At 37.2% G+C, this 25,467-nt stretch overlaps 1 protein-coding gene and 1 pseudogene across 5 annotated transcripts; one reads left to right on the forward strand and one right to left on the reverse strand.

Moving 5' to 3' along the window:
• Positions 1 to 448: 448 nt before the first annotated feature.
• LOC112196554 lies at positions 449 to 1,087 on the forward strand (annotated as a pseudogene).
• Positions 1,088 to 13,171: 12,084 nt separating this feature from the next.
• LOC112196502 lies at positions 13,172 to 24,278 on the reverse strand. 5 transcript variants are annotated; one of them, XM_040519281.1, is made up of 11 exons: positions 24,138 to 24,278; positions 23,533 to 23,683; positions 21,769 to 22,300; positions 20,753 to 20,900; positions 19,972 to 20,082; positions 18,532 to 19,207; positions 16,792 to 16,914; positions 16,555 to 16,624; positions 15,381 to 15,550; positions 14,223 to 14,289; positions 13,172 to 13,592 (listed from the first exon to the last, which is right to left on the reverse strand). In XM_040519281.1, exons 2-11 carry the CDS (start codon positions 23,668 to 23,670, stop codon positions 13,399 to 13,401), a joined length of 2,229 nt encoding a protein of 742 aa, XP_040375215.1. In that variant the 5' UTR covers positions 23,671 to 23,683; positions 24,138 to 24,278; the 3' UTR covers positions 13,172 to 13,398. The 5 variants fall into 5 exon arrangements, with proteins under 5 accessions (XP_040375215.1, XP_040375217.1, XP_040375216.1 ...); XM_040519283.1 differs by having other exon boundaries at positions 21,769 to 22,132; positions 23,533 to 23,690; XM_040519282.1 differs by having other exon boundaries at positions 18,547 to 19,207; positions 23,533 to 23,690.
• Positions 24,279 to 25,467: the final 1,189 nt, after the last annotated feature.

A 25,467-nucleotide genomic window follows, 5' to 3' on the forward strand; every position in this document is an offset into this window, starting at 1 on the left:
TCTGAGAGGAAGAGAGAATATGATAGGAGAGTAATTTTTTAATTAAAATAAGGGTATTACTGTCAAATACTGTTAGATTGGGTAAATGGGGTTAAAAAACTCTAGGTGAAGTAAGTGGCCAATTTTTAGGCTAAAATTGGGTAAGTGGTCACGGCCCCAAAATCTTTTACCATATTCTGAAACATAGTAAAATTTCGCGGTCCTTTTTAACCTACCAAACAGTATTGGATCTTAACGGATAGAGTGTCCACATCAAAATGAAGCAAATGTGATAAAGCTAGAAGCCCCAGAAAGAACGTGTGCTTTCTACACTCTTCCACATTGGAAACTAACACGTGTCAGCCATCTATAGCTACACGTACTCGGAGTTTGGCCGCCCCTGCATATACTGATGGTCTATATCTTGCAGCCAAATCATGCTTTTTTTGGGAGTATCTTAAGCTTGCCAATGGGTTTTCTCAGTAAAGTCTCCGAGCTCCGTGCTAGGGCTCAGAGTCATAAAAAGCTCAAGAAGAACAAGCAGCTACAGGTATGTAATATGACACTTCAGAGTGTTCATTTCAGCTTAGCATTGGTAGCAGTCAGCAAGTGGTATCGTGAACGATTGTTAACTGTTGATTGATTAAACAATAGCAAGTGATATCGTGATGATTTTCTTTTGGTTATCAGACTGTGGAGATAAAAGTGAAGATGGACTACGAAGGTTGCGAGAGAAGAGTGAAGAAATCAATGGAAGGCATGAAAGGAATCACAAGTGTTGAAATGGATCCCAAGCAAAGCAAGCTCACTGTTATTGGCTATGTGGACCCCAACAAGGTGTTGCATCGTGTCAGGCATCAAAGGGGGAAGAAGGCGGATCTGTGACCGTATGTACCATACGACGTCGTCGAGCATCCATGGGCTCCCGGGGCTTATGATAGGAAGGCACCACCTGGGTACATGAGGAACTTGCTGAATGACCCTGACTAGACCTGTAAATGGACCGGGTTTGGATCGGATCGACCTAAATCCAAATCCTTTTACTAAAAGAAAAAACTTAATCCAAACCTGCTCAGCTAATCCGGCGGATCATTGATAGCTCGATCCAAATCCGTATCCGCTGGATTAACAGATACCTGATCCGCTAATCCGATCCGTTTATAATTTCAAATATTTTTAAATTTCTATTGTTCTACACCGTTCTTACCCTTTTGGTCAACTAAACATGCAAACCTTTATTGATAAATGATAAAGCTTCTTGGAGTCTTGGCATTCTTGACATGTTTTGTTGATAATGCATCTTGAATCTTGGGATATGTCCATTTTTAGACATCTTTTTTTTATAATGCCGTTTATGCTTAGATTCCTACAAAAACTAGACCTGTAAATGGACCGAATTTTGATCTGGACCCGCTCCATATCCGTTGCTAATAGACGGGTTTGGATCAAAAATTTTGATCCGTTGATCCGTTAATGATCCGAATCCGTTAACCCGTTTATTTAACGGATCAAATACGGATTTAGGTTGATCCGATCCGTTAATGATCCGGTCCGTTTTTGTAATAATAAAATATTATTTTTTATTAATATAATATATATTTTTTAAATATAAAATATGAAGAATTTCTAATACAAATTTTTTGCAAAAATCTAAATGACAGTCCATCACCTAAGATTCCAAGAAACATTAAGAATTTTGATAATGTAATTCTGCTTTTGGTGATACTTTTCATGTTGTTTTAATATTTTATTAATATCTTATAATGTATCATGATATAAATTTAATATTACTATTTAAAATTTTAAAATATTTGAAATTATAAACGGGTCGGATTAGCGGATCTGGTATCCATTAATCCGGCGGATATGGATTTGGATCGAGCTATCAATGATACGCCGGGTTAACGGAGCGGGTTTGGATCAATTTTTTTTTAAGTAAATGGGTTTGGATTTAGGTCGATCCTATCCAAATCCGGTCCATTTACAGGTCTAACAAAAACATTGTTTTAAAAATTTGTAATATTTATATATTTTTTAAAATAATATATTAATAAAAATAATATTTTATTATTACGAAAACGGGTTGGATCATTAACGGATCGGATCGACCTAAAATAATAATATAATATTTTTTCTTTTTCTTGCCTCAAATTTTACCATGTTTTCAATCGAATAAAATTTTCAGTTTTAATTAGGCACTTTATTTATAGATCATATAATAAGATTAAAATAATTAGGTTTTTGGCCACTTCCCACCACCCGCCTATCGTCTAGCGAACTGTAGAACATTAGAATGAGACTAAGGAGTCTTTTTTTTTTTTATGTGAGAATAAGAAACTTTTATTGAGAAATCAAAATTACATAACACAGGAATGACTGGTGGTGGACATGAACTCCCCACTCTCCTCCCTGTAACCTAAACCAGTATCATCATAAATGATCTCCATAAGCCGAAGGGGCCCAGCTCCTAACCACCTATATCTCCTAGTAGATTCCTTTCTTATCACGATTCCTTCACACCAAAACTTCAATATTTTTAATTGAAAAGCTTTGTAGGAAACTGAAAAACACTCCGTAATACTGTAGATTGAGTAACATACTTGATTATGGCGCGCCTTTGAAAGAAATTTACTTATTTGCCAACCCATCAAATGATTATCTAATCGTTCCTAAAGCTTCCATCACATTGCTTTTTATTTTTGTTCACATCTACCATCGTTACAAGACCTAGATACCGATTATGAAAAATGGAACCGCCCACACTCCCTAACAATTTTGAATCTCAAATTGCAAAGGACACTCACACTTGGATAAAAGGGCACCACCGACTTTTGAAAATTAACTTTTGACCAGCTGCATTTTCAAAAGGAAAAAGAATTTGTTTGAGAGTAACTCTTAAAAATTCGTTGCAATTTTTATTAAAACGTCACTAAAGGAAAAAGAATTATAGAAGTAATTCTTTGCTTTTGAAAATATCAAATTATCATTAGCGAAAAACAAGTGAGAGATTGATGGAACCTAAGAACCTTCTTGAACAACATGAATTAGCCCATTCATATCTTCTTAAGAAAAGAAATTGGATAAGGGAGCTTCTATTCATACCTCCAAAACTGGCATTTGGACATCTCCACTTAATACACCTCCAACTTACTTTTACAAATAACCAATATGTTATTTGCACCTCTCTAATTTTCCCACAATGCCCATTGTCTAATAAAATCTATAAAGTCTCTCTTTTTTGAAGAGAATAACCTCGAAGTCTGCGCCCATGAATGTCGCCCACAACAAGCATGTGATCCATGAACTCAAGGACATGCGGTATATATAATTTCTGTAGTCAGAGCGTCTTTATACGCCTACATACTTTTCTATAGAGATGGTTCTCTTCTTCTCCATCAAATCATTTCTTTCCTCTGCTAGATCTCTAATCTCTTCCTCTAGAACTTTTCATTTCTTTCCAAAAGTATGATCCAACTCTACTAGCTTCTCTTCAACCTTTCCATGATCCAACTCTACTAGCTTCTCTTCAAGTTTCTGGTCAATAGCATTTAGCTTTTCTAACAGTGTGTCATCTTCCTCCTTCATGTCATTGAATTCTTCATCATCATCAAAAGCTCAGATAATTTCTTTTTCTTTTTCAAATCCAGCATCTTCTAAAAGATCAAATGAGAGCTACTGTTGTTCCTGAATGACTCCATAGTTAGCAGGATCATTTGGATCATAGGCTTCAGAGAAACAAAAATAATCCCATGAGATTTGATAGCTCTGTTGAAATAGTCAAAGTCTTGCTAAGGAAGTTAGCATGATTGTTGTTTCATTGTTTCTGTTAATAAGCCCCATTCAACGGGGTCATTTAGTTTGTTTGATTCAGTCTTTAATTAGTAAAGCCACGTTTCTAGGAGTATAAAACGTGATGGATTATATTCCCATTCCAGTACTCTTGTAAGGCTATTTAAGCCCATGATTGTTTTGAACTGAATAAGACATTTTCTCTAAAGAATTTGAGTGTGTGTGAAATACTTAGAGTTTAAGTCTTCACAAGGTGGTATCAGAGCCCACTCAGGGGCCTGATTTTGGTACGAGAAAGGAGAGTGAGAGGAAAAGAGAAACGTGGGGTTTAGATAGAGTTTTGGGATGTCGACTTCATCTCAAGACAAATTCCTTCAGGCCAGCATTCCTAGATTCGATGGTCACTACGACCATTGGTCTATGTTGATGGAAAAAATTTTGAGGTCGAAAGAGTACTGGACTCTTGTGGAGGAAGGACTTCCGGTGTTGCAACCTGGAGGAGTGGCGGCTGTGACTGAGGCACAGCGTAAGGCATTAGAAGATGCAAAACTCAAGGATTTGAAGATCAAGAACTTTCTCTTTCAAGCGATTGATTGGGAAATTATGGAGACAGTCTTGGACAGAAGCACAGCCAAAGCAATCTGGGATTCAATGAAGCAAAAATATCAGGGGTCTACAAGAGTGAGAAGGGCTCAATTGCAGGCTTTGCGAAGGGAGTTTGAGGTTTTGCAGATGAAGGAAGGAGAAGGGGTTGATGCTTATTTTGCGCGCACCCTGGCGATAGCTAACAAGATGAAGATGCATGGTGAGACTCTGACCCAAGTTGTCATCATTGAAAAGATATTGCGATCATTGACCTCAAAGTGGGATTATGTGGTGTGTTCTGTGGAGGAGTCGAATGACTTGGATCGACTCACTATTGATGAGCTGCAAGGGAGTCTTCTTGTACACGAACAGAGGATGAGAGGTCATGATCGTGGTGGTGAAGAACAAGCATTAAAGGTGTCTTTTGAGGATAGAGTTGGTGGTAGAGGAAGAGGACGTACAACCTTCAGGGGAAGAGGACGAGGTAGAGGAAGGCAGCCTTTTAACAAAGCAATAGTGGAGTGCTACAAGTGTCACAGGCTAGGGCATTTTCAATATGAATGCCCTAGTTGGGAGAAGAACGCCAATTATGCTGAGTTAGACGAGGAAGAAGAGCTAGTATTAATGGCACATGTCGAATCGCACAACTCAAGGAAGGAGGACGTGTGGTTTCTGGATTCGGGGTGCTCTAATCATATGTGTGGAAACAAAAAATGGTTTTCACACTTGGATGAGAGCTTTCAACAACTAGTTAAGCTCGGAGACAATACAAGGCTAGCAGTTACTGGCAAAGGCAATATAAGGCTGGAAATTGGAGGGCTTACACAAGTGATTACGGAGGTGTATTATATACCAGAGCTCAAGAACAATCTTCTTAGTATTGGCCAACTCCAGGAAAAAGGGCTCACTATCTTGATTCAAGAAGGAGAATGTAGATTGTATCATCCGAGAAGGGGACTGATTATGCAAACACTGATGACTTTAAATCGAATGTTTGTGTTGCTAGCTTCGGTAGCGTCTGACAAAGCTCCAGAGCTTCGTCCCTTTTCCTGCTTCCAAGTTGTTACAGAAGATGTGTCACACCTTTGGCACTGCAGGTTTGGGCATTTAAATTTCAAAAGTTTGAGAACTTTGCAATATAGGAAGATGGTGAAAGGGATGCCTGCTCTTAAAGTCCCAATCAAGTTGTGCACACATTGCCTAATCGGAAAGCAGCACCGAGAAAGTATTCCAAAGAAAAGTTCATGGAGGGCGTCGCAAAGGCTTCAGTTGGTTCACGCAGACATATGTGGTTCGATTACACCAATATCAAGTAGTGGTAAAAGGTACTTGCTTAGCTTCATTGATGACTTTAGCCAGAAAGTCTGGATTTATTATTTATGTGAAAAATCAGAAGCATTCGGAGTATTCAAGATTTTTAAACAGATTGTTGAGAAAGAAAGTGGTGATCTTATAGCATGTTTACGTACAGATAGAGGAGGGGAATTTACTTCTACTGAGTTTAACAATTTCTGTAAGAATAATGGTATTAGAAGGCAGTTAACAGTGGCTTATACGCCCCAGCAAAACGGGGTAGTTGAGCGTAGGAACAGGACCATTATGAACTCAGTTCGAAGTATGTTGTCAGAGAAGAAAGTTCCCAAGATGTTTTGGCCAGAGGCAGTTAACTAGTGTGCACATGTGATGAATAGAAGTCCAACTGTGGCAATAAAAGACAAAACACCGGAAGAGTCTTGGAGCGGTAACAAGCCGGCAGTGGACTATATCCGTGTGTTTGGGTGTGTAGCTCATGTACATGTACCGAACAGCAAGAGAAGGAAGCTAGATGACAAGAGCATTCGTTGTGTGTTGTTTGGGGTAAGTTCTGAGTCTAAAGCTTACAGATTGTACGAGCCTATTTCCAAGCGTATTGTGGTGAGTAGAGATGTTATTTTTGAGGAGAATGAATGCTGGGATTGGGGAATGACTGTGGAAGATGTGGAACGTGATTTATTCGAATGGAGAGATGATGAGAAAGAGCCCACAGAAGGTGAAAGTAACAATGGTGGTGAAAGTAACAATGGTGAGCAAGAGGAGGAAGACATCGAAGAAATTGATCAATCATCACCAGAACCTGCTCAAATACCATCAAGCTCGTCACCTAGAGAGCAACCTGATCGCAGAACACCTGGGTTAGGAGAGCTTTTGCTCCCGGACACCAATGAAGGGAGGACGAGGAGAACCCCGACCTGGTTAGAAGACTATGTTAGCGGAGGTGGCCTAGGTCTTTCTGAGGAGGAAGAAGAAGTTAATAATCTTGTTTTGTTTGCTGCTGCTGATCCTATTTCATTTCAAGAAGCAGTGAAGAGTGAAAAATGGTGGGAAGCTATGAGTCAAGAAATCAAGGCTATAAAAAAAATGAAACGTGGGAACTGACCACGTTGCCGGCTAGTGCAAAGAAGATTGGAGTTAAGTGGGTGTTTAAAACAAAACTTAATGAGCTCGGGGCAGTGGACAAGTACAAAGCTCGTCTTGTGGCGAAGGGATATGCACAAGAACAGGGAATTGACTACAATGAAGTGTTTGCCCCGGTTGCGAGATGGGACACGATCAGATTAGTAATCGCTCTTGCGGCACATAAGGGTTAGAGCATCTTCCAGTTAGATGTTAAGAGTGCTTTCCTTCATGGAGAGTTGCTTGAAGACGTGTACGTTGATCAGCCTCAGGGATTTGAGAAGAAAGGAGAGGAGCACAAAGTGTATCAATTGAAGAAAGCTTTATATGGCCTCAAGCAGGCTCCTAGGGCGTGGTATAGTCGCATTGAGTCCTACTTTGTGAGGGAAGGTTTTGAAAGGTGCTCTTCTGAACATACTCTTTTTATTAAGTCTGATACGAGGGGTAGAATTCTTGTGGTTAGCCTATATGTAGATGACCTTATATTTACTGGGAATAATATGGAGATGTTCGAGAGTTTTAAAAGGTCCATGATGCATGAATTCGAAATGACCGATCTTGGGAGGATGAGATATTTCCTTGGAGTTGAAGTGTTACAGAATGAAGAGGGAATTTATATTAGTCAGAAGAAGTATGCAACTGATGTACTTGAGAGATTTGGAATGTTGAAAAGTAACTCAGTTAAGAATCCTATTGTGCCGGGGTCGAAGCTGATGAAAGATGAGATGGGAGTAAGAGTTAATGCTACTGCTTTCAAACAGATAGTCGGTAGCCTTAGGTATCTAACGGTAACAAGGCCTGATTTAATGTTTGTTGTTGGCTTAGTTGGCAGATATATGGAAAATCCCACTGAGCTTCATCTTCAAGCTGCTAAGAGGGTGCTTCGGTATGTGAAAGGAACACTAGAGTTTGGGATATTTTACAAAAGAGGTGGAGCTGGAGATTTGATTGGCTACACGGATAGCGACTACGCAGGTGATCTCGATGACCGGAAAAGTACTTCAGGTTATGCATTTTTTCTTGGAGATGGAGCTGTAGCTTGGTCGTCAAAGAAACAACCAATTGTGACTTTGTCTACCACTGAGGCTGAGTTCGTGGCAGCAGCTTTATGCTCATGTCAAGGGGTCTGGATGAGAAGGATTCTTGAAGTACTTGGTCATCCTCAAAGCGAGAGCACAATAGTGTACTGTGACAATGGTTCTACCATCAAACTATCAAAGAATTCTGTGCTACATGGAAGGAGCAAGCATATAGATGTGAGGTACCACTTCATTCGTGATCTAACTCGAGATGGAGTTATTAAGCTTGTTCATTGTGCAACTGAGAATCAAACAGCTGATATCATGACTGAAGCTTTGAAGCTTGAGGAGTTTGAGAAATTTAGAAGGCAGCTTGGAGTGTGCGAAGTACCGAAGATAAACTGTTTGCAGGTTGCAAAGCAGTTTAAGGGAGGAAATTGTTGAAGTAGTCAAAGTCTTGCTAAGGAAGTTAGCATGATTGTTGTTTCATTGTTTCTGTTAATAAGCCCCATTCAACGGGGTCATTTAGTTTGTTTGATTCAGTCTTTAATTAGTAAGCCACGTTTCTAGGAGTATAAAACGTGATGGATTATATTCCCATTCCAGTACTCTTGTAAGGCTATTTAAGCCCATGATTGTTTTGAACTGAATAAGACATTTTCTCTAAAGAATTTGAGTGTGTGTGAAATACTTAGAGTTTAAGTCTTCACAAGCTCAAAGCTATTTCTGACAAAAAAAAGTTTATGGGGTTTTGCCGTTTAAATTTGTTGGTAGGGGTGTATGGAACTTTGAAACCCAAACAACATCACCATAATTCATCAAATTATATTCTCAGTCAGCTTCTCTATGTGGGATCATTTCTAGATTTTCATTCTTTTATTGACGTTACAAAAAAAAAATCAAAGCAAGAGGAAGACGAGGGGAAATTAAGTTTATTTTCTCCCCAAAAAATCTTGGCATCCAATCAAGAAATGTCAATAAACGAAACAAAAACCACATAATTTCTTCAAGTTGAAGACTACTACTGTTCATAGAGGTAAGAAGAGATTTTTTTTTTCTCATTTTTTGTGTCTTTATTGGTAATTTAACATGAGTTGACAAAGTCAACTATCACGTGAAAAAAAAAAAAAAAAAAAGTCTAAATCCTAATTTTAGAGGTTTGAATAGAACCTCTCATTAGATAAATCATAAACCTTCTTTTGAACACAGAAAGAAGAGATAAGGTGAAAGAAGATCCTCTTGTCTGAAACTCCGAAGTAGTCGGAAATTAACTATCAACTTACCTTTTCATAAAATCCATGAAGAGATCGACCGTACTCATCGCATAGCCAAATTCACCCAATTTTCAGTATAACCAAGACACATAATCAGCCTATCATAAGCTCATCAACTCTATGGCTTGGAATTATAAGTCTATCATAATTAAGCCTTAATTGTGAAACTGGTCCATTCAATGAAAAAAAAAAGAAAAAAAAGTGAATTGTATCGATCATGGGAATTGGGAAAGCTTAAATGACATGGTGAGTTGTAAAATTGAAATCCATCCTTTGGGTGCCCTAACCACTGGCCCTCCTTTCTTTTTCTCATCTCAACTGTTTTATAGTTATATGTTAAAAACCATATACATGCTCACAATATATGCACACAATCATAAAAGGGATTAAGGCTTACCTTCAGCAATCACTGGCATGGATTCCATCTTATGCTACAAACACGAACACTGAATATGGCCTTCTGTTACTTACCAACTTGCTTCTCAATGGACAGAACAATATGCAAAACGTCGGTAGTAATCAGGGACCAATTCATCTTTTATATAGGAGACTTAACCCTCAAGAAGCTTCCCATTAAAGCTATCCATATCAGTTTAGGTTTCCTAGTTAGATTCTTAATGTAACACTTCATTGTAATCTTTCTTGCAGACTAAGAATAGGATTACTTACCTTAATGAATAGATACACTGCTTCATTAAGTTACAAGTATTGATTTACTGTTTGTATCCATGTTAAACTAGGATTGATATTAAGCTAATCATCAATTACTTTATGATGATATATATGTGTTATGTCCATATTTGATCTTACATTATATACTTGCAGAAATCTAATGCTTTTCTTACCCATGCAGGAGCCTGTGAAGGTTCACTTGCCTGTTCAATATGTCATGTGATTTTAATGGTACATTGTAACCATTTATCCTTATAAAATTCTTCTTTTGAGCTTCATTTGCTTTTCTTTGAACTGAGAAGCCAACTGCAAAATCATATTTTAGGACGTGGAATATTACAACAAATTAGAAGACCCAACTGATGAGGAAAATGATATGTTGGACTTGGCATTTGGACTTACAGAAACGTAGGTTGACGAAGTTTAAGGTCCAATTTTCTTGCATTCGATCCACACAGTTCAGACTAAAATTTATATTTGCCATGTTGTAGGTCTCGTCTGGGTTGCCAAGTCATTGCAAGCCCTGAACTTGATGGAGTTCGTTTAGCTATTCCTGCTGCCACCCGAAATTTTGCTGTTGATGGCTATGTACCAAAACCACACTAGAGATATAGGACAGTTCAGGAAGAGTTGGTTAGGGATGTAACTCGATCGGTATTTATCCCATTTTTGTAGCTTCTCTCATTTTATTGGCCCAAAGCACCAATTGAGTTTAACCTTCGTTCTTTTAGCGGCTACTGCTATCATTATGGCTGCTATTTTTATAAGTGCAGTAGTTAGATAATTTATACCATATTGAAGAGGCTTTGTTATCTCTTTTTGTCCGACCATTATGTCGTTTTTGAAGAATATTGTTGTTATGCACAAATAAACAAATAACACATTCTTTCTCTCCACAATAATTTTTATGTAGCTCACCATTATTAGAAAAGATGTTGGACAGAAGCAAGAAATACCATAACATGACCATCGTCTTCCTTCATTAGTTTTATAATACTTGTGTTTGATGCCTCTTAAGTTGGATTATAAATTGTCTCTTTTGCTGTTGTAAGATGCTGGTTGGCAAAGTTTTTGCTGTCGTAATCTGTCGGTTCTTCTATTCCCTTTATGTCAATAAGGAGTTCCGTAAAACTTCTCAGATTTACCCCATCAATCCTAGATGTTCGTAAACCTAGCAGAGCTTGAAACCAAAGGAGACTCTTGATATTATTTGTAGGCTCAGATTACTTGGTCGTCAAGCAAGCAATCTATTAGAAATATCCTCATATTCTTCCTCGTTATGTTGAGATTCATTCCTTGATCAGTTTTGAACATTGCACCATACATAATCCAACGCTCGGTTCAAGCAAACAAATTATTAACCCTGACGTTGGCTAAATTAAATCACATATATTGTCCCATATCTTACCAGAAAAAGAATATTTTGAGCTCAAACGTTACTCCAACTCTGGAGATTCAACCCGACTCACTCCTTCTTTCTGATTGAAAAGGCATACATTCCCTCCTTGGCCATTTTTGTCCGGGGAGCAAAACCTTGACGGTCCCTCTACACCACCCCAATTCTTAGCTGCAAACCCTAATTTCTTAGTGTCATGCCACAATCCAACCCTGAAGAGAAAATTCATCTTCTCCGGTGCAAAGATTGAAGCTTGTCTATAAGGAGCTGCAAATTCAAAAATCCCCCAAAAAAGCTAATGGTAATAAAATTACCAAATTCTGGCCAATCCACCAATGTTTAGACCAATGGTTTATCAAACTGAATCCTGATTATGAACATTTTTGGAGATATCGGAATTTATGATCTTTCTCTGATATCAGAGGTGATAGTAACATGATTTTGAAATCCCTGCCGGATCAGCTAGTGTCACCTTGTTAGATATCCTAGCTGTTTCGTTTTCCAATTCATTTCCCTTCTTGCTTCCCAGAAAAATATGGAAACATCTCCTTTGCTTAAATTTATAGGCAAACCAAAAGACCAAATTAAGGTTGATATCGGTTATTCTTTAACGTTTTACTACAAAAGGATTGCAAGCCACATTAGCATTTTAAACAGATATATTTGACGATGGACAAGCATTTCTAACACATATATTTGACTATGCATAAACATTTTAATAACGGGATCTTGACCAAAAGCACCAAAATTAGCTAAAATTAGCCCACTTACCCCAGCAACAAATTTTTATTCTCATTTACCCTGTTCCAAGCAAACTGACAGTTTTGCCCTTGATATAATTAACAAACTACATTTTATGCCACTCAACTCTCCAGCACGACTCTCTCTCTCTCCCCGATGGCGTCGAACTCCGGCATCACGACCTTGGACGACATGCAGCGATGGCGTCCAAGCCTGAAGCTCCGGTCGGAGCTACCGGAGTCGAACTTAGTCTTTCTCTCTCTCTCTCTCCCCCAGTCGCTCCCTCCTCGTCGGAGTCGGAAAGACGACACCTCCCCCATCGAGCCAGACTCCCTCGCCAATCCCGACTCTTCCTCCTCCAGCCACCGCTTCTCCGTTGACCACAGCTCCGAATTCGAAGTCGACGACTTCTTCACCGACGATGACTGCGATTTGCCGAACACCTCGAACTACAGGTCCACTAGTAGCATCTGGGACCTCGATCTCATCCCCTCCGATGCAGTGATTGACCTCCGCAACATCGCCGACCGGATGATCACCGAGATTGGAGAAGCTTCCGGGGACGCCTTGCCGAAAGCCGAGATTGGCGTCTTGGACTGACCGGATATTCAAGGCAGGGAGAGAGAATTTCGATTTGTTGAATTGGTTGCCCAAATCAGATTTTTTTTTTTTTTTTTTTTTAAGTAATGGGGCAGAGGGAAAGAAAAAAAAGTTTTGAATGTCTATTGAGGGGCAATTGGAGAGCAATAAACGTTTTTAAATTGATATAATCTCTTCGTTTTTTGCTTTAATTAAAGTTTTATTTGTCTAATTTTAGAAAGATTAGTTCTCATTCCGACGACCGAAAATTCTATTAGGGGGCAATACATGACTGATAAACGTCTATTAGGGGCAATAGACTATTGGGGTAATAGACGTCTATTGGGGGGCAATAGACCTCTATTGCCCCCTAATTCTATTGCCCCCTAATATAGGGGGGCAATAGATGTCAATTGAGGGCAAAAAAACTTTCCGGTGAGATTTTCTGAAAATTTCTGTGGACGGCGACAGTTGACCAGACTCCGGCAGCCGGTGACCGAAATCCGGCCAAAGTTGGCTGAATTCCGGCTGCCAGTGACGGAGCTCCGACGAAGTCTTCTATGGTTTCTCTCTCTTCCATTTTTTTTTTCTCTCTCTCTAAGTAACAAAGGGTAAGGGTAAAATGGTATTAAAAAAAATTAAAAAACAAAAAAAAAAAATCTTAATGGGGTATTAAAGAAGATTTCCTTAGAGTGTTTTGAGTAAGAGGAAATTAAAAAAACTTAATGGGGTAAGTGGGAAAAAAATATCTAAAAATGGGGTAAATGGACATAATCCCTTTTAATAACTGCACATGAGGAATAAGCGTTAGCATTTTTCATCTACACAGAATGGTATAATGAGTTCTACTTCCTTTTGAGTCTTCTTTTCCTTGAGTTTACTGAAGCCAAACAATGTCCCAGGGTGCTTTGACTCTGCGAACTCACTATTTCTATTCCATTTGACCATTGGTACCTTTCACGTTCCTGATCTGCAACCTTTTGGCTTGGCCAGCCATGCTCCGCAACTTTACCAACATTTGCAATGCAGCCGATTCTCTTGCTTCACTAGGACTGGAACACAGATCACCCTCACGTGAACACTTGAAGTCCAGACCTTCTACGGTTACATTAGCTTGGAATCCTCCTTCAACAAGAAGAATATGATAATCAAATCAACAACTTTAGATAGTACACATATTAGAGAAGCAGTATTCCATAACAATATCAGCTCAGTTTTACATTTTCCGAACAGTAAAACTGCCAATATTTAGCATCGAGTAAAATGTAGGCAATATATTTTAGGTACAATGCATTAGACAAGAATAAGCTTAATAAAACGAAATGGTAGAGAAAAATTTGCTAAGATCATTTGGTAAACCATTTTGATTGGATAAATGATTTCAGCCACAAAAAAATATAAAATAAAATAAAATTCTAGTGAGCTAGCAAATTTCCAAATATGGCTATGGAGGTCATTGAATCAAATATTACTGGTATATGGCGATGGGTGGGGCGGGGATAATAAAAGATGATAAAATTTGCAAATATTATCGGCTAGGCGATTCAAAACTTTGTAATGTATTAAAATCCAAGTGGAAGTCAAACAGGGGAAACAAATTGCTACTGGATCAAATTCTAAGTTGGAAGAACCTAGTTAAAATAATACGAGGTGCCAGAACAGCTACTAGATGAGTGGTGCATTAACCCGTTGTATATATTCTCTCATCAGAAAACCCATCTTTCTGAGATGACCTATAAATCTAACTGATCTTACCATCTGATAGGGATACACAATAAGTTGGTAACACCCAGCTGTTTTCGCAACATATGCCATCCAATTCCTGCAAAGTCGAAATAATGAATGCATGTGCATATAAATCCGTAGAATCCTATTCAAACAATAGTTTTTAGCCATATCAGAGATTTGGGTATTTTAAGATATATCAAGAGCCCAAGACCAAGAGATTATCATTACAAGATATTTTGCATGGAAGTTCCTTTCAACAACAACAAATTATTTACCTCCTCCCCAATCCAGATCATACTACGTAAACAAGTTATTCTGGAACACTGAAAAGAGAGTTTTAATTCTAGATTAACCCCAAAATCAATGTGAATCAACTTAAAAGGAGTGGCAGTGTGCTTATTCTACCTAAGGAAATAAAACAAGGGTGGTGAAGTTTGCCAAACTGACATGGTTCAAATTTCACACTCTAGAAGCCTCAAAAGTTGGAAACAGATCCTGGATAGGCTGCATAGACTTAAGGATGTCCAAGATGGTAATGCAACTGAATGGAGAGCCATAAAATTCACTTCTGAAATGCAACAGAATGGAGCCATAAAATCTAAAAGGTCATCTTATACATCCTTGCCGTTCCCTCCCTCTGGTTAGTCATCTTCTTCAATGAGAAGATAGTTGCTGAGCAGTAGGGAGTTGGTAGGATGAAGCCACAACCCAGAACTGCACCACAGCCGCAACATGATCTCCAGATTGTAAAGGGACTAGTGGTACTCAACATCTCCCTACCCTCGGTAGGACTACTTGTTACGTACAAAGATAGAATTAAAGATGAACACATGCGACATCGATATTGTTACTAGTGGAAAGGTTCATTCACCCACATGTGGTCTGACCAACCAAAATGATTGTCAAAAATCCACAATCCCACAAATCTTTGGCTTTCTCCCTCCAGCATAAGTGCACAAGTTTCCACAGCACTATGCAAATCCATGATGAACCACAAATCAAATTATCCAGAAAAGTTCTTATTTCTTTTGAAGCAATACTTGGATTTGTTTGGACTAGAAAGAATTAAAACTTCCAGCTGTTTCAATAGGATCTAAATATAATGCCTAATATGATAAATTTAACTTCTGAATTTGAATTGGTTATGATGGAAAAAAAAAATCACTATTGGATATCATATCTTACCTGGCATTGATTCTGCTTGTCAAGGATAGCCTCTGACAGCCTCTTCCTCTTGACAGATTTAGAAGAGCATTCCTCTTCTAGCAGTGTATGAGTCCTTTCATTTCTTAGATATCCATCATTACAACCTTCTATAAGAGACTCAACTATTACTGCTGAGCCATCTTCACCACCTATGGTAATAAGAAAGCCAGATAACCAATTAGGAAATCATTGCAAAGGAGGAGCACCTACCAGTAAGACACACTCCAGCAGTTGCAATTCCAGTCTTTACAAATCAATACAAAAGTGTTCAAGACAACAGTGTTTCACTACGCGACCATGAAGGTAAAAAACAGTATCTCACAACGGAAACAAAAGATTTTGAGTACTCTGGATTCTCAACTGTAAACGGTCAGGATCAATTTATCACCTCTGATTGTTATAATGTTTTTTCCCTAATGTAGTCTATCAGTGTTAGATTCTATTTTTATTTTTTGAATTATTATTTCCCAACTTTGGTTAGCTTCTTAAACCACAATTGCCAACCCAGTGGAAAGTCAAATTTGATAGTCAGAAAAGAAATGAAGGTTGTAAAACTTTAATGAGTATTTGCATTGCATTATCACACAGTATTCATTCTGTATATATAGAAATATGAACTATAAGTTCCTTAAATAAGAAAAGAGGAAAAATCACTAGATGATTTCAATGCGTCACACATGATCAAAGTAGTTAGGAAACAAGGATGCCAAAGTCAATACCAAGATGCTGAGTGACTTGTGGCATGCTGTCTGTGCAAGCCACTTGAAATATAGACATCATTGACGCATATTAATCAAAACCTAATGGCAGTATTCACGAATTTTAAACAATGATCCTTTTGAAATAAATTCCCACACCCAGCAATTCCACATCTAGGAATTAGTAGCCCTAATTGGAATGAAGTTAAGACCCTAAATATTGGAGAAATAACAATTAAAAGGCACTACAACCCAGTGTTACATTCATGGTCTCAGTTTTTAAGATGCTACCTGCCACCATTATGGTGGGTTTAACAGACAAAGAGCTGACATGATTGGATTCTTTCTTGTGCATTTGTAGATCTAGTACAAATATATAACATAGGAAATCAATGCAATATCAGGAAGATGGGGGAGTGTAACCAAAACACAAGAAAACTTGAAGCAAAAGATACCATTTATAATTGTCTGGATATCTTTTTCACACCGAGCAAGCTCATCCTCTATATTGCGCTTCTTAATAGACTGCATGGACAAGCAAATGAGGCCAAAAAGTAAGTTTTAATTCAAGAAAGTAACTAGTAAAGAAAATATGACTGTGGCAGAAGGTGGCCAAACTAAGCCAAACCAAAGCTGAATCGGGATGACAAAGAGATTATCAAAATAAATAAATAAATGAAGCAAAGCATTACCAGCTCATTCCTTTTTTTCATAAGAACTTTCAAAGCAGTTTCTGACAAGATGTGTTCTTTTGAAGCTATACTAATCTGTAGCTTGTCAGTAAGGGATTGACTTGTCCGGTTCACAGTCTCAACCTGCCCACCCAACAACAGACTATCAGATGATTATATTTTTATTTTTTTTTAACAAAGCTGCCACATATTATAGAGAAGCTTATTGTAGCAGAGAAAGTAAAAACAAACTAATCTTCCTGAACATGCAGCTTCTGCAGCAGAAGCAATAGTATAATATAATAACAAATATAACCTGCAATGTATATCTAAATGTTGTTGAATCTGAAATCATAGTAATATAGTTATTCTACATATTAACCAGGATCCATTTCAAGCATTATGGGGGCCTGTAATACAGATTCACTAGACCATGTAACATTACAACTCAGACAACATAATTTGCAACTCCTTAGTTGGTGTGTGTGCACTGATTCAAGAAGGCATAGCTTTATTTGTTTTTATCGTTTTTATTTCCTAGAAATCCTGTACTTACAAATATGTTCACTGAGCCTTAGAGTTCCACTATCTTAATGCATAAAGTGTTTGCACAAAGACCATAATCAATGAACATGTGATTTAGATTTATACCAGATGCAGACAGAATAAATTTTCATATAAGCAAATGGCTTTCTATGGAACTAACCAAACATTTTCATTGTGATGCAGACAATCTCTAGTTAAGAGACTTGATTACAGAAACTCTACTTGGCTTATAGAATTTGATTATTTTTTATAAACAAAAACACTGAACTTGCACAAGATTCAAAAAATACGATACAAGTTGAGATTCTCTTTTAAATTTGGAAAAAATTGAGATTCTGCAATTTCAAGTTCCAACATCCAAGTAGAAGAGCTTGTTTCTTTCCAAGGAAAAAAAAAAGAAAAAGAAAAAAAGAAAAAAGAAAAAAGAACAAAAAAGAACAAGAACAAACAAACAAATAAAAGAGAGCAGCAGGGCGGTAAGAGCCTCAAATTTCAAAAGCTGCATAATCATGAGTTGGGTCTTTCTGTCTTTTTTTTCTTTTGGAAAAAACAAAAATCTCTTTAAGAAAGCAAACACAGATTGTACAAGATGCAGAAAACTAGTCCCACTTCAACCAAAGCTAGAGAGCAAAAAAATCCTCACAAAATCTCCATCAAGCTAAAGCACTATGGAATTATCCATCTTCACTAAAGACGACTTCCTAACTACAAAGTAACAGACAGCTGCTTTCTGTTCTAAATAAATAGGCAAAAGAGAGGTTATTCTGCAACAATTAATTATTAAAGCAAGTAAAATCAAATTCTGGACTTTTCCGGAAACTCCACCATTTCTGGCCCATTATCATCATCAAACTAACTATTGTTAACATCATACATCCCCAGACTGTTTTAGCTTTCTACCCCATCCACTACTATCCTACCAGATAACTATTACCATACTAGAAGTGTAAAAAAACTTCTTCTTTTTATGTTGTACTTTCCATAAATTCACAAACCCCAACCACATCCACAGGAATAATTTAGCAGCATTGTGAACCTCAACCTGCTACATATGGTTAGTCCAATATCTCACAGAACATAAATACAAAGTTAATTCTAAAGCGCAGCTCTATAACCAAGAAATCTATGCGAACAACAGATTCACGAATGAGATGTAGAAATGAAAAATGTTTGACAATGCTGTAGTTGAAGCGGTAAAGAACTACAAAGTTTTACCTTCGTATTACTTACTGAGCCATTTAGTTCAGAGCGAATCGAGGAAATCTTTTTTTGCTGATTGACAACTTGAATGGTGCTTGAAATTTTCTCACAGCTATCTACATTCTGCAAGGGAACCATGGAACAGTCATCTATGCACAATTTCTGAGGCCCATTGGAAGCTTCAGCAGGACTTGTATTTTTATATACAGTGGTATCTTTCTGCTTATATGATCGAGGCGTAGAACAGCTTATGCTGTTCCCAATATCCTTTATCCTGACACAATTTACATGAGACAACTTGTCTTGGGTTTTGGGCTTTTCACTTTCGATACAGGAATGCATGTCATCTTGGTGGCTGACAACTTGAACGGGACTTGAAATTTTCTTACAAATTTTTTCCTTCTTCGAGGCAACCATGGAAGACCCCTCCAACTCCATTTCCTGAGACCCATTGAAAGCATGAGCCAGATCTATCTTGCAACATCCACTGCTATCTTTTTGCTCCCATGATTTGGGTTCAGAATTTTTTGTGTTGCTTCCAAGATCCTCTATCACAACATCAATTACATGAGACTCCTCTTGATTTTTGCAAATTCCTGGTTTGGAAGGTGTTTCGGTCCTTTTAGGGCTAGCCACATTTACATTTCCCGCTCCTAGCCTTGAATCTTTCAAACCATTTGAGAATTCTCTCCTAAAAGTCACATTAAAATTTTAATGTCAGCTAAATGAAGGGACAACTTTAAAAGATACATTAAAACTCATGTCAAAATCAAATAGAAAGGAACATTTCACCGGTTAACATGTATATCTATGCACATAGCTCAGCTCCAAAAATTCATTAAAAACACATCAGTTTCATCAATAATTATCCTCGCATGTTTGGGATATTCAAAATCATCACTACCAGAAGTTATCACTCAGGTTGTTTGCAGCCCACGCAAAACAAAATGACAGGATGCTTACAAACGTAGAATAGACAATCTGAGTCAAGGTTCATATGGATGAGTTGATCAATCCCATACCAATAGGCATCTTGTGCATCAGAATTGAATTTCCCATAAACAAATATCCCAGTTATATACAGACCAATGGGGCTACCAAAGTGATGTCCTACAATGTCAAAGGAGACGGCTGGGACCTGAATCGTTGGTTCAAAATCCAGAATTAAAATAACATGCCACTATAGGCAATGACGAGATTTTTTTTGGTTGAAAGGCAATGACATGGGTTACTCCTTGAAATTGAGAATAATAAAGACTACAAGCATATGAATATTAATGAATCTGCTTTTAAATATCTTGTGAGCCTACATTTTGATACATAGCTACAGCACTGACTATTATGATATTATAAGTACCACAGCAGTGATCTTCAGATTCCATCTTCACAATGCATATGCTAGAAAAGCTTGCATCCAATGACAAGGAATAACAAAGAAAAATGTAAGTAGCACACCTATGAAACCAGTCGGACAAAATCTCAGCATAAGGAAGCACATGGAAGTACTCAACAACTGTTGTAACTGTCCAGCCGCGGGAATTCTTTGTGACCAGAGGACCCTGGAGGCTACTCAAACAGCAAAGACATGACTTTAGCATAAAAAAGGTCACAGTGGATAGCAGTATATCATTGTTAAGCACTCAAAAACATATCCTAATATTTACAAACCTCATCGATATTACTTTTACAGAAAGATATACACTTTTATAATGATTTTATGATATATTGTGACACTAGACAGTGACATCTCAGTTTTCTAGTTATATATTCCATATTCTCTAAAATATTTTCATTAGAAAAATATACTCATCTTGATTTATCTAATCAATACTTTTCAGAAATGCAAGTTTAAAAAATTTTGTCGGTTTATTATTATCAAACAGTTGCCTTGACATGGTGGGCCTCTCTTCATCACTAGAAAGAGCAAGATGTTAAACTCCTCATAAATTGAGACATCAAAGTTGCAAGAATTTGAACTAAGGATCTCACATCTTAGCACCCATATTTAAGTGTTTAACATAAAGATTGTCCTCATTAAACGCATGATTTAAAGTCCAACACTTTGAAGTTTATGGGACAATATGGAAACTGGTCAAAGTCAAGGGAGAATTGATGACCTCTACCCTACTAATAATGATGTATAATTAGAAAAAACTTGTGGCTAGATAAGGACAAGAAAACCAAAGTCATAGGTAGAAACAAGTATATAATCACATACACGAAAGAGATCATATACCTGTCAATAACATCTTTAATAGGAAGCTGAATATCACCCTTGCCTGATTGGGTACACTGAACTATAAAAAAACAAGCAGCTGACTTTTCTTTACTATCCGAAAATACGACATGGCTTTCCAAAACAAGAAGATCATTTTGACTAATACCTATAACATTTACAAAAATCATGTAAGTGTCAGCTAACTCTGTTAAACAAAGTAGAAGCAGAAGCAGGTATTAGAATACAAAGGACTTAGCCACCTAGACACAGCTGGATACAGTGCTTAAATTTGTAATATATGAGCCTTAAAGGTTCCGAGTCGGTTACATATGATTTGAAGTAAAGACGAACTGCTCAAAATCCTATGATATTTATGTTGAGAATTTATAGACAACCATAAATTCATAAATAAGCAACAATAGCGCTGGTGAAATTTCGTTCTTTTTTTTTTGTTTTGGAATAGAAAACTAAAAGTTATTGTCAAAGATAAAAAATAAAGAACTGAACAAGCGGTTAACAACTGAGAGAATAGCAGAAGATAAAAAATATTCAATACAGCCTCCTAATTGAAAAGTGATAATAAACACAAATTCCCAACTACTTGGTAAAATATCAACTGTTCTTCCATTTCCCAAGTAGATAGTTGACAATATGATTATATGTTTAATCAAATCAAAATAATCAATAGTTTATGAAAAAATAGGGACTTCCAAAATGTAGTTGATGGAACTAAATTTCTTTTTATTATAGTCCTATATATAAAGCCATACTCCACCAACGTATCTTTAGACGAAATCAAGTCCAAGATTTACAGAAATGAAGCAATGCTATCATAAATTGCAATACCATATGAAATGAACCTCTCCACCTGTACAATTTCAACCTAGTTTTACCATATAACTTAATGGATGGCAGTCCCAGGCTTGCAGCAAAACAAAAGGCAGAACAGACAGGGAACTGTCCACCACATCAATTGGAAGCATAAACCCCTCCATGAGGTTCACACAATTAAAAGGATTAGAAGAAGTGCATACCTGTAGCCTCAGTAATTGCTGAATATGCCAGTTTTTGACAACTAGTTTCATCAATCCTTGGTTCTCCTCTTGAAGGTTTTCCAGTGACTCTTTTGCTTTTGTTTACATGTTTTAACCCCCTTGTATCTTCTGAACTGTGATCTCTGACCTCCAAATTTTTATCAATCACTGACCAAACCCCCTGGGTCATGGAATTGGAACTGAATTGCAAATAGCAGTTCTCCTTCTTGGAGTCAACTAAAAGAACTGTAACTTTGGAAATTGGCCATCCCTCAGTGTTTGGAGCACCCATGGATGCATCTAAACTTGTAGATATTTGACATGCTTCCATTATTGTTCTTTCGGTAACTGAAAGTTGTTTCTCCTGATCAACCAATTCAGTATCACCTGACCTTTTCATAAATTTCATATGAGCTAGCAAGGCTGGTTTCAGATCCAAAACCAACTTGCAAAACGAATTAAAACACAAAACCTCTAGCTTTGGACATTGCTTTCTGTGGTAGTAATTGTATAGTAGCACAACAGCATGCACCTAAGAGAAACCAATTGATAAGCAAAACAAAGAATCAAAAGAGTGGTCGAGTACAGTTGCATGTTTTTTATAAATTTTTGTGCATGTTAATGTTATCACGTACAATCCCTCCAACGCACGTTACCAACTCAATTTTGAAATGCAAGTTCTTAGTGTGCTTCCATCCAAAAGAAAAAGTTTCCAATATGATACGAAATTGTCAGTTACGTATTTACTTTTCTAGGCTATGTCAGTTATTAACCTTTACAGTTGTTTGATCTTCAAGGGTATCTTCTCATTTATTAGATACAAATTTTTCTAGGCTATGTCAGTTATTAACCTTTACAGTTGTTTGATCTTCAAGGGTATTTACAGTTGTTCGAAACAGAAAAACAGATACGAGGAGTACTCTACTAGATTTACAAAGAACAAAGAATAACAGCAAAGACAAAAAAACAACAAAATCTAAGTCACAGCTGCATTTCCATATGAAGAATGACCTAAAAAGAATAATCTTTAAACTCTGTACGAGACCCAAACACCTAAAGAGATTCCGAAAGCAAAACCTATCCCATAGTTGATCAGCATCCTTGCCCCTAGCTTCCAGATATATTCTTTTGATCCTCTCCATCCCAAACCACCAAAAGATAAAAAAGAAAAAGAGCCACCACAGCACATCTCCATAAAATCATACCCCTTTTCTTGCCTCCAAAGAACTTATACCTCTTGCAGGGCATTGCATGAGCCTGGATGATTCCAGTCAACATTCCACTCCCTAAATAGTGTTTTTCATAAAGCTAGAGCAACAAAACACTGGAGCAGCACATGATTCGAACTTCCAGCTGCTCTTTCACACATCACAGAGATAAGAGACACCAGAAAGGTAATCTTCTCTGAACCAAATCACGAGTATTCAATCTCCCAGGACAATTCAATCCTCAAGCTTGATCAGACATTGGTTCAAGCAATTATAGCCATATATACTTAAACTAAAATCATAGAAAAAAATTTAGTGGTTCAAAGATGTCTTATAAACTACCTTTATAGGATCAAAAATAAGAAGTAGAGAAAAGCCAGCAAGTAATAGAACACAGATACGTGTGTGTGAGAGAGAGAGATTACAAAGCTACAGACATTAACATCACCAAAATGGACTTATGAGAGGAATCCTACAATAATATTGTACAAGAAACAAATTTAACACAAATGACAAGAGTATATCATGTTGATTAATTAAAGACAAAGAAATGTACCTGTTTTGCAACTGACTGCTGTTGAGAGAGTGATGGGGTATCCCGCAGAGAAGATTTTGCTGGAAGTATTGGGTCAACCAAGTGGTCCAAAAAAGCCTGAACGGCATCCTCGGTTGGACATATATCCGAAGCAACCATGACCTCCAGATACCTGACCACTTGTGGGAAAGAAGAAAACAAACACTAGGTAAAATGCAGACGATGTAACTGCTTAAACTCGGTAAAAAAAAAAAAAACTCAGCATTATTCAGCGAATGTAGATATAAAGGGTGAAAACAGAAAAACAGGCATTTCATTACATGAGACCAAGAGAAACTTTTAAACTGGATTGACATATTTGTTTGACTTGTTTGATTACAACATAATTTCCAAGAATTCTTTTTCATCTTTTTTTTCATAAACAGTAAGTAGCTTGGATCACTTGACTTGAAAATCTTACCTTTATAATCATTTGCTACAAAGTACAAAAAGAGAAGAGCAAAATGCAGACGAGGAAGGTTTGAGATTTTTACAGAAATATTATAGATACAAAAGTAAATCTAGCTACCAGAACGTTACCCTAGTAAACCTGACAATGTAGTAATCAAAAGTTTAAAGGTTAGTACCAGGTCAAGGTGCAAACTGCGCAGAAAGAGAGAGAGAGAGAGTGAAGACTGGAATTTGGGGCTTTTGTCGTTTCGTTTCAGGGTTCAGAGTTCAGAGTTCAGACTTTAAGAACGACGGCGCTACAGAGAGGGGCACGCACGTGTGCGGGCAAACTCTAATCTTATTATTTTTTTTTGGGGGGGGTCAACTTTGTTTATTTTTTAGGGTGGACTCATCTCTCACTCCAAGTCCAAGTACAAAAGGACGAATCATTATTTTTTCTTTTTTCAAAGGGTCCACTAAAATGTCTAAAGACTCCACATTCCTACATGGTGAATTTAGTTTTTTTTTCTTTTACTTGCCTCAAATTTTACCATGTTTTCAATCGAATAAAATTTTCAGTTTTAATTAGGCACTTTATTTGTAGATCGTATAATAAGATTAAAATAGGGTGGTTTAGTTGGACCTCCTATACTTAGTACACCTCTAATTTACTTTTTAGAATACTTGAAAAGTTAAGTAGACCTCCTTATTTTTACCAAAACACCCTTGAACATGAGATACAATAATATGTTACTCTAATTTTTATTTTTATCTTCAACCACGAGAATAAGAAGAATCAAAATCACATGATATTGCTCTCTTATGAGTATGTCTCTCCTCCACCAAAATTAATCAGAGGGTTGGTTCTTGATCTTGATATTTTGCTAGAATCCCTTTGAATTTGTTAAAAGAAGAATTTTAAGGGTTTTGGGTTGGAAGATTGAGTAATAATTATATTCTACAAAAAAAAAATTGAGTAATAACTATATCATAATATTTAATTAATTTAATTTAAGAAAATTTCAAATCATATTATTTTGAATTTTAATGATGGGTCATGTATAGAAATTATTATTTTTACTTAATTTTTTAGGTAAATTATAAAACTATATGGCAATATAAGGAAATTCTAGAAAAAGAAAAAATAATTTAATTGAATGTTATATTTGAGGAGGTAAGAAGAGTAATTTATTTTTGAAGGTCGTGGCCTCTTGGCGGCGGTTTTGCAAATTGGGTTAGAGGAGATGGGGTTCCCTTCTTGTCTAGTCACTGGGGGATTGAGGATGGTGGGGTTCCCCATCGTCGGATTCTCAAAATTGGGGGCCATGAAGAGCTTCTGTCTCGGGTGGCTTTTCACGACAACGGCAATGGCTTCAGGTCTTTCTTGACCCGGGATGTTTGGGAAGGTTTAGCTCGTCGGGTCTCGGAATGGAGCACCGGGGGGAGGTCTGCCTCCTCGGCATTTCGTTTTGTGCCAGGCGACTAGGCGGTGACAGTGGCTGATTACTGGTCGCCGTACAAGGAGGC

This window comes from Rosa chinensis, chromosome 4, assembly GCF_002994745.2.
Source record: "Rosa chinensis cultivar Old Blush chromosome 4, RchiOBHm-V2, whole genome shotgun sequence".
Classification (NCBI taxonomy): Eukaryota; Viridiplantae; Streptophyta; class Magnoliopsida; order Rosales; family Rosaceae; genus Rosa; species Rosa chinensis.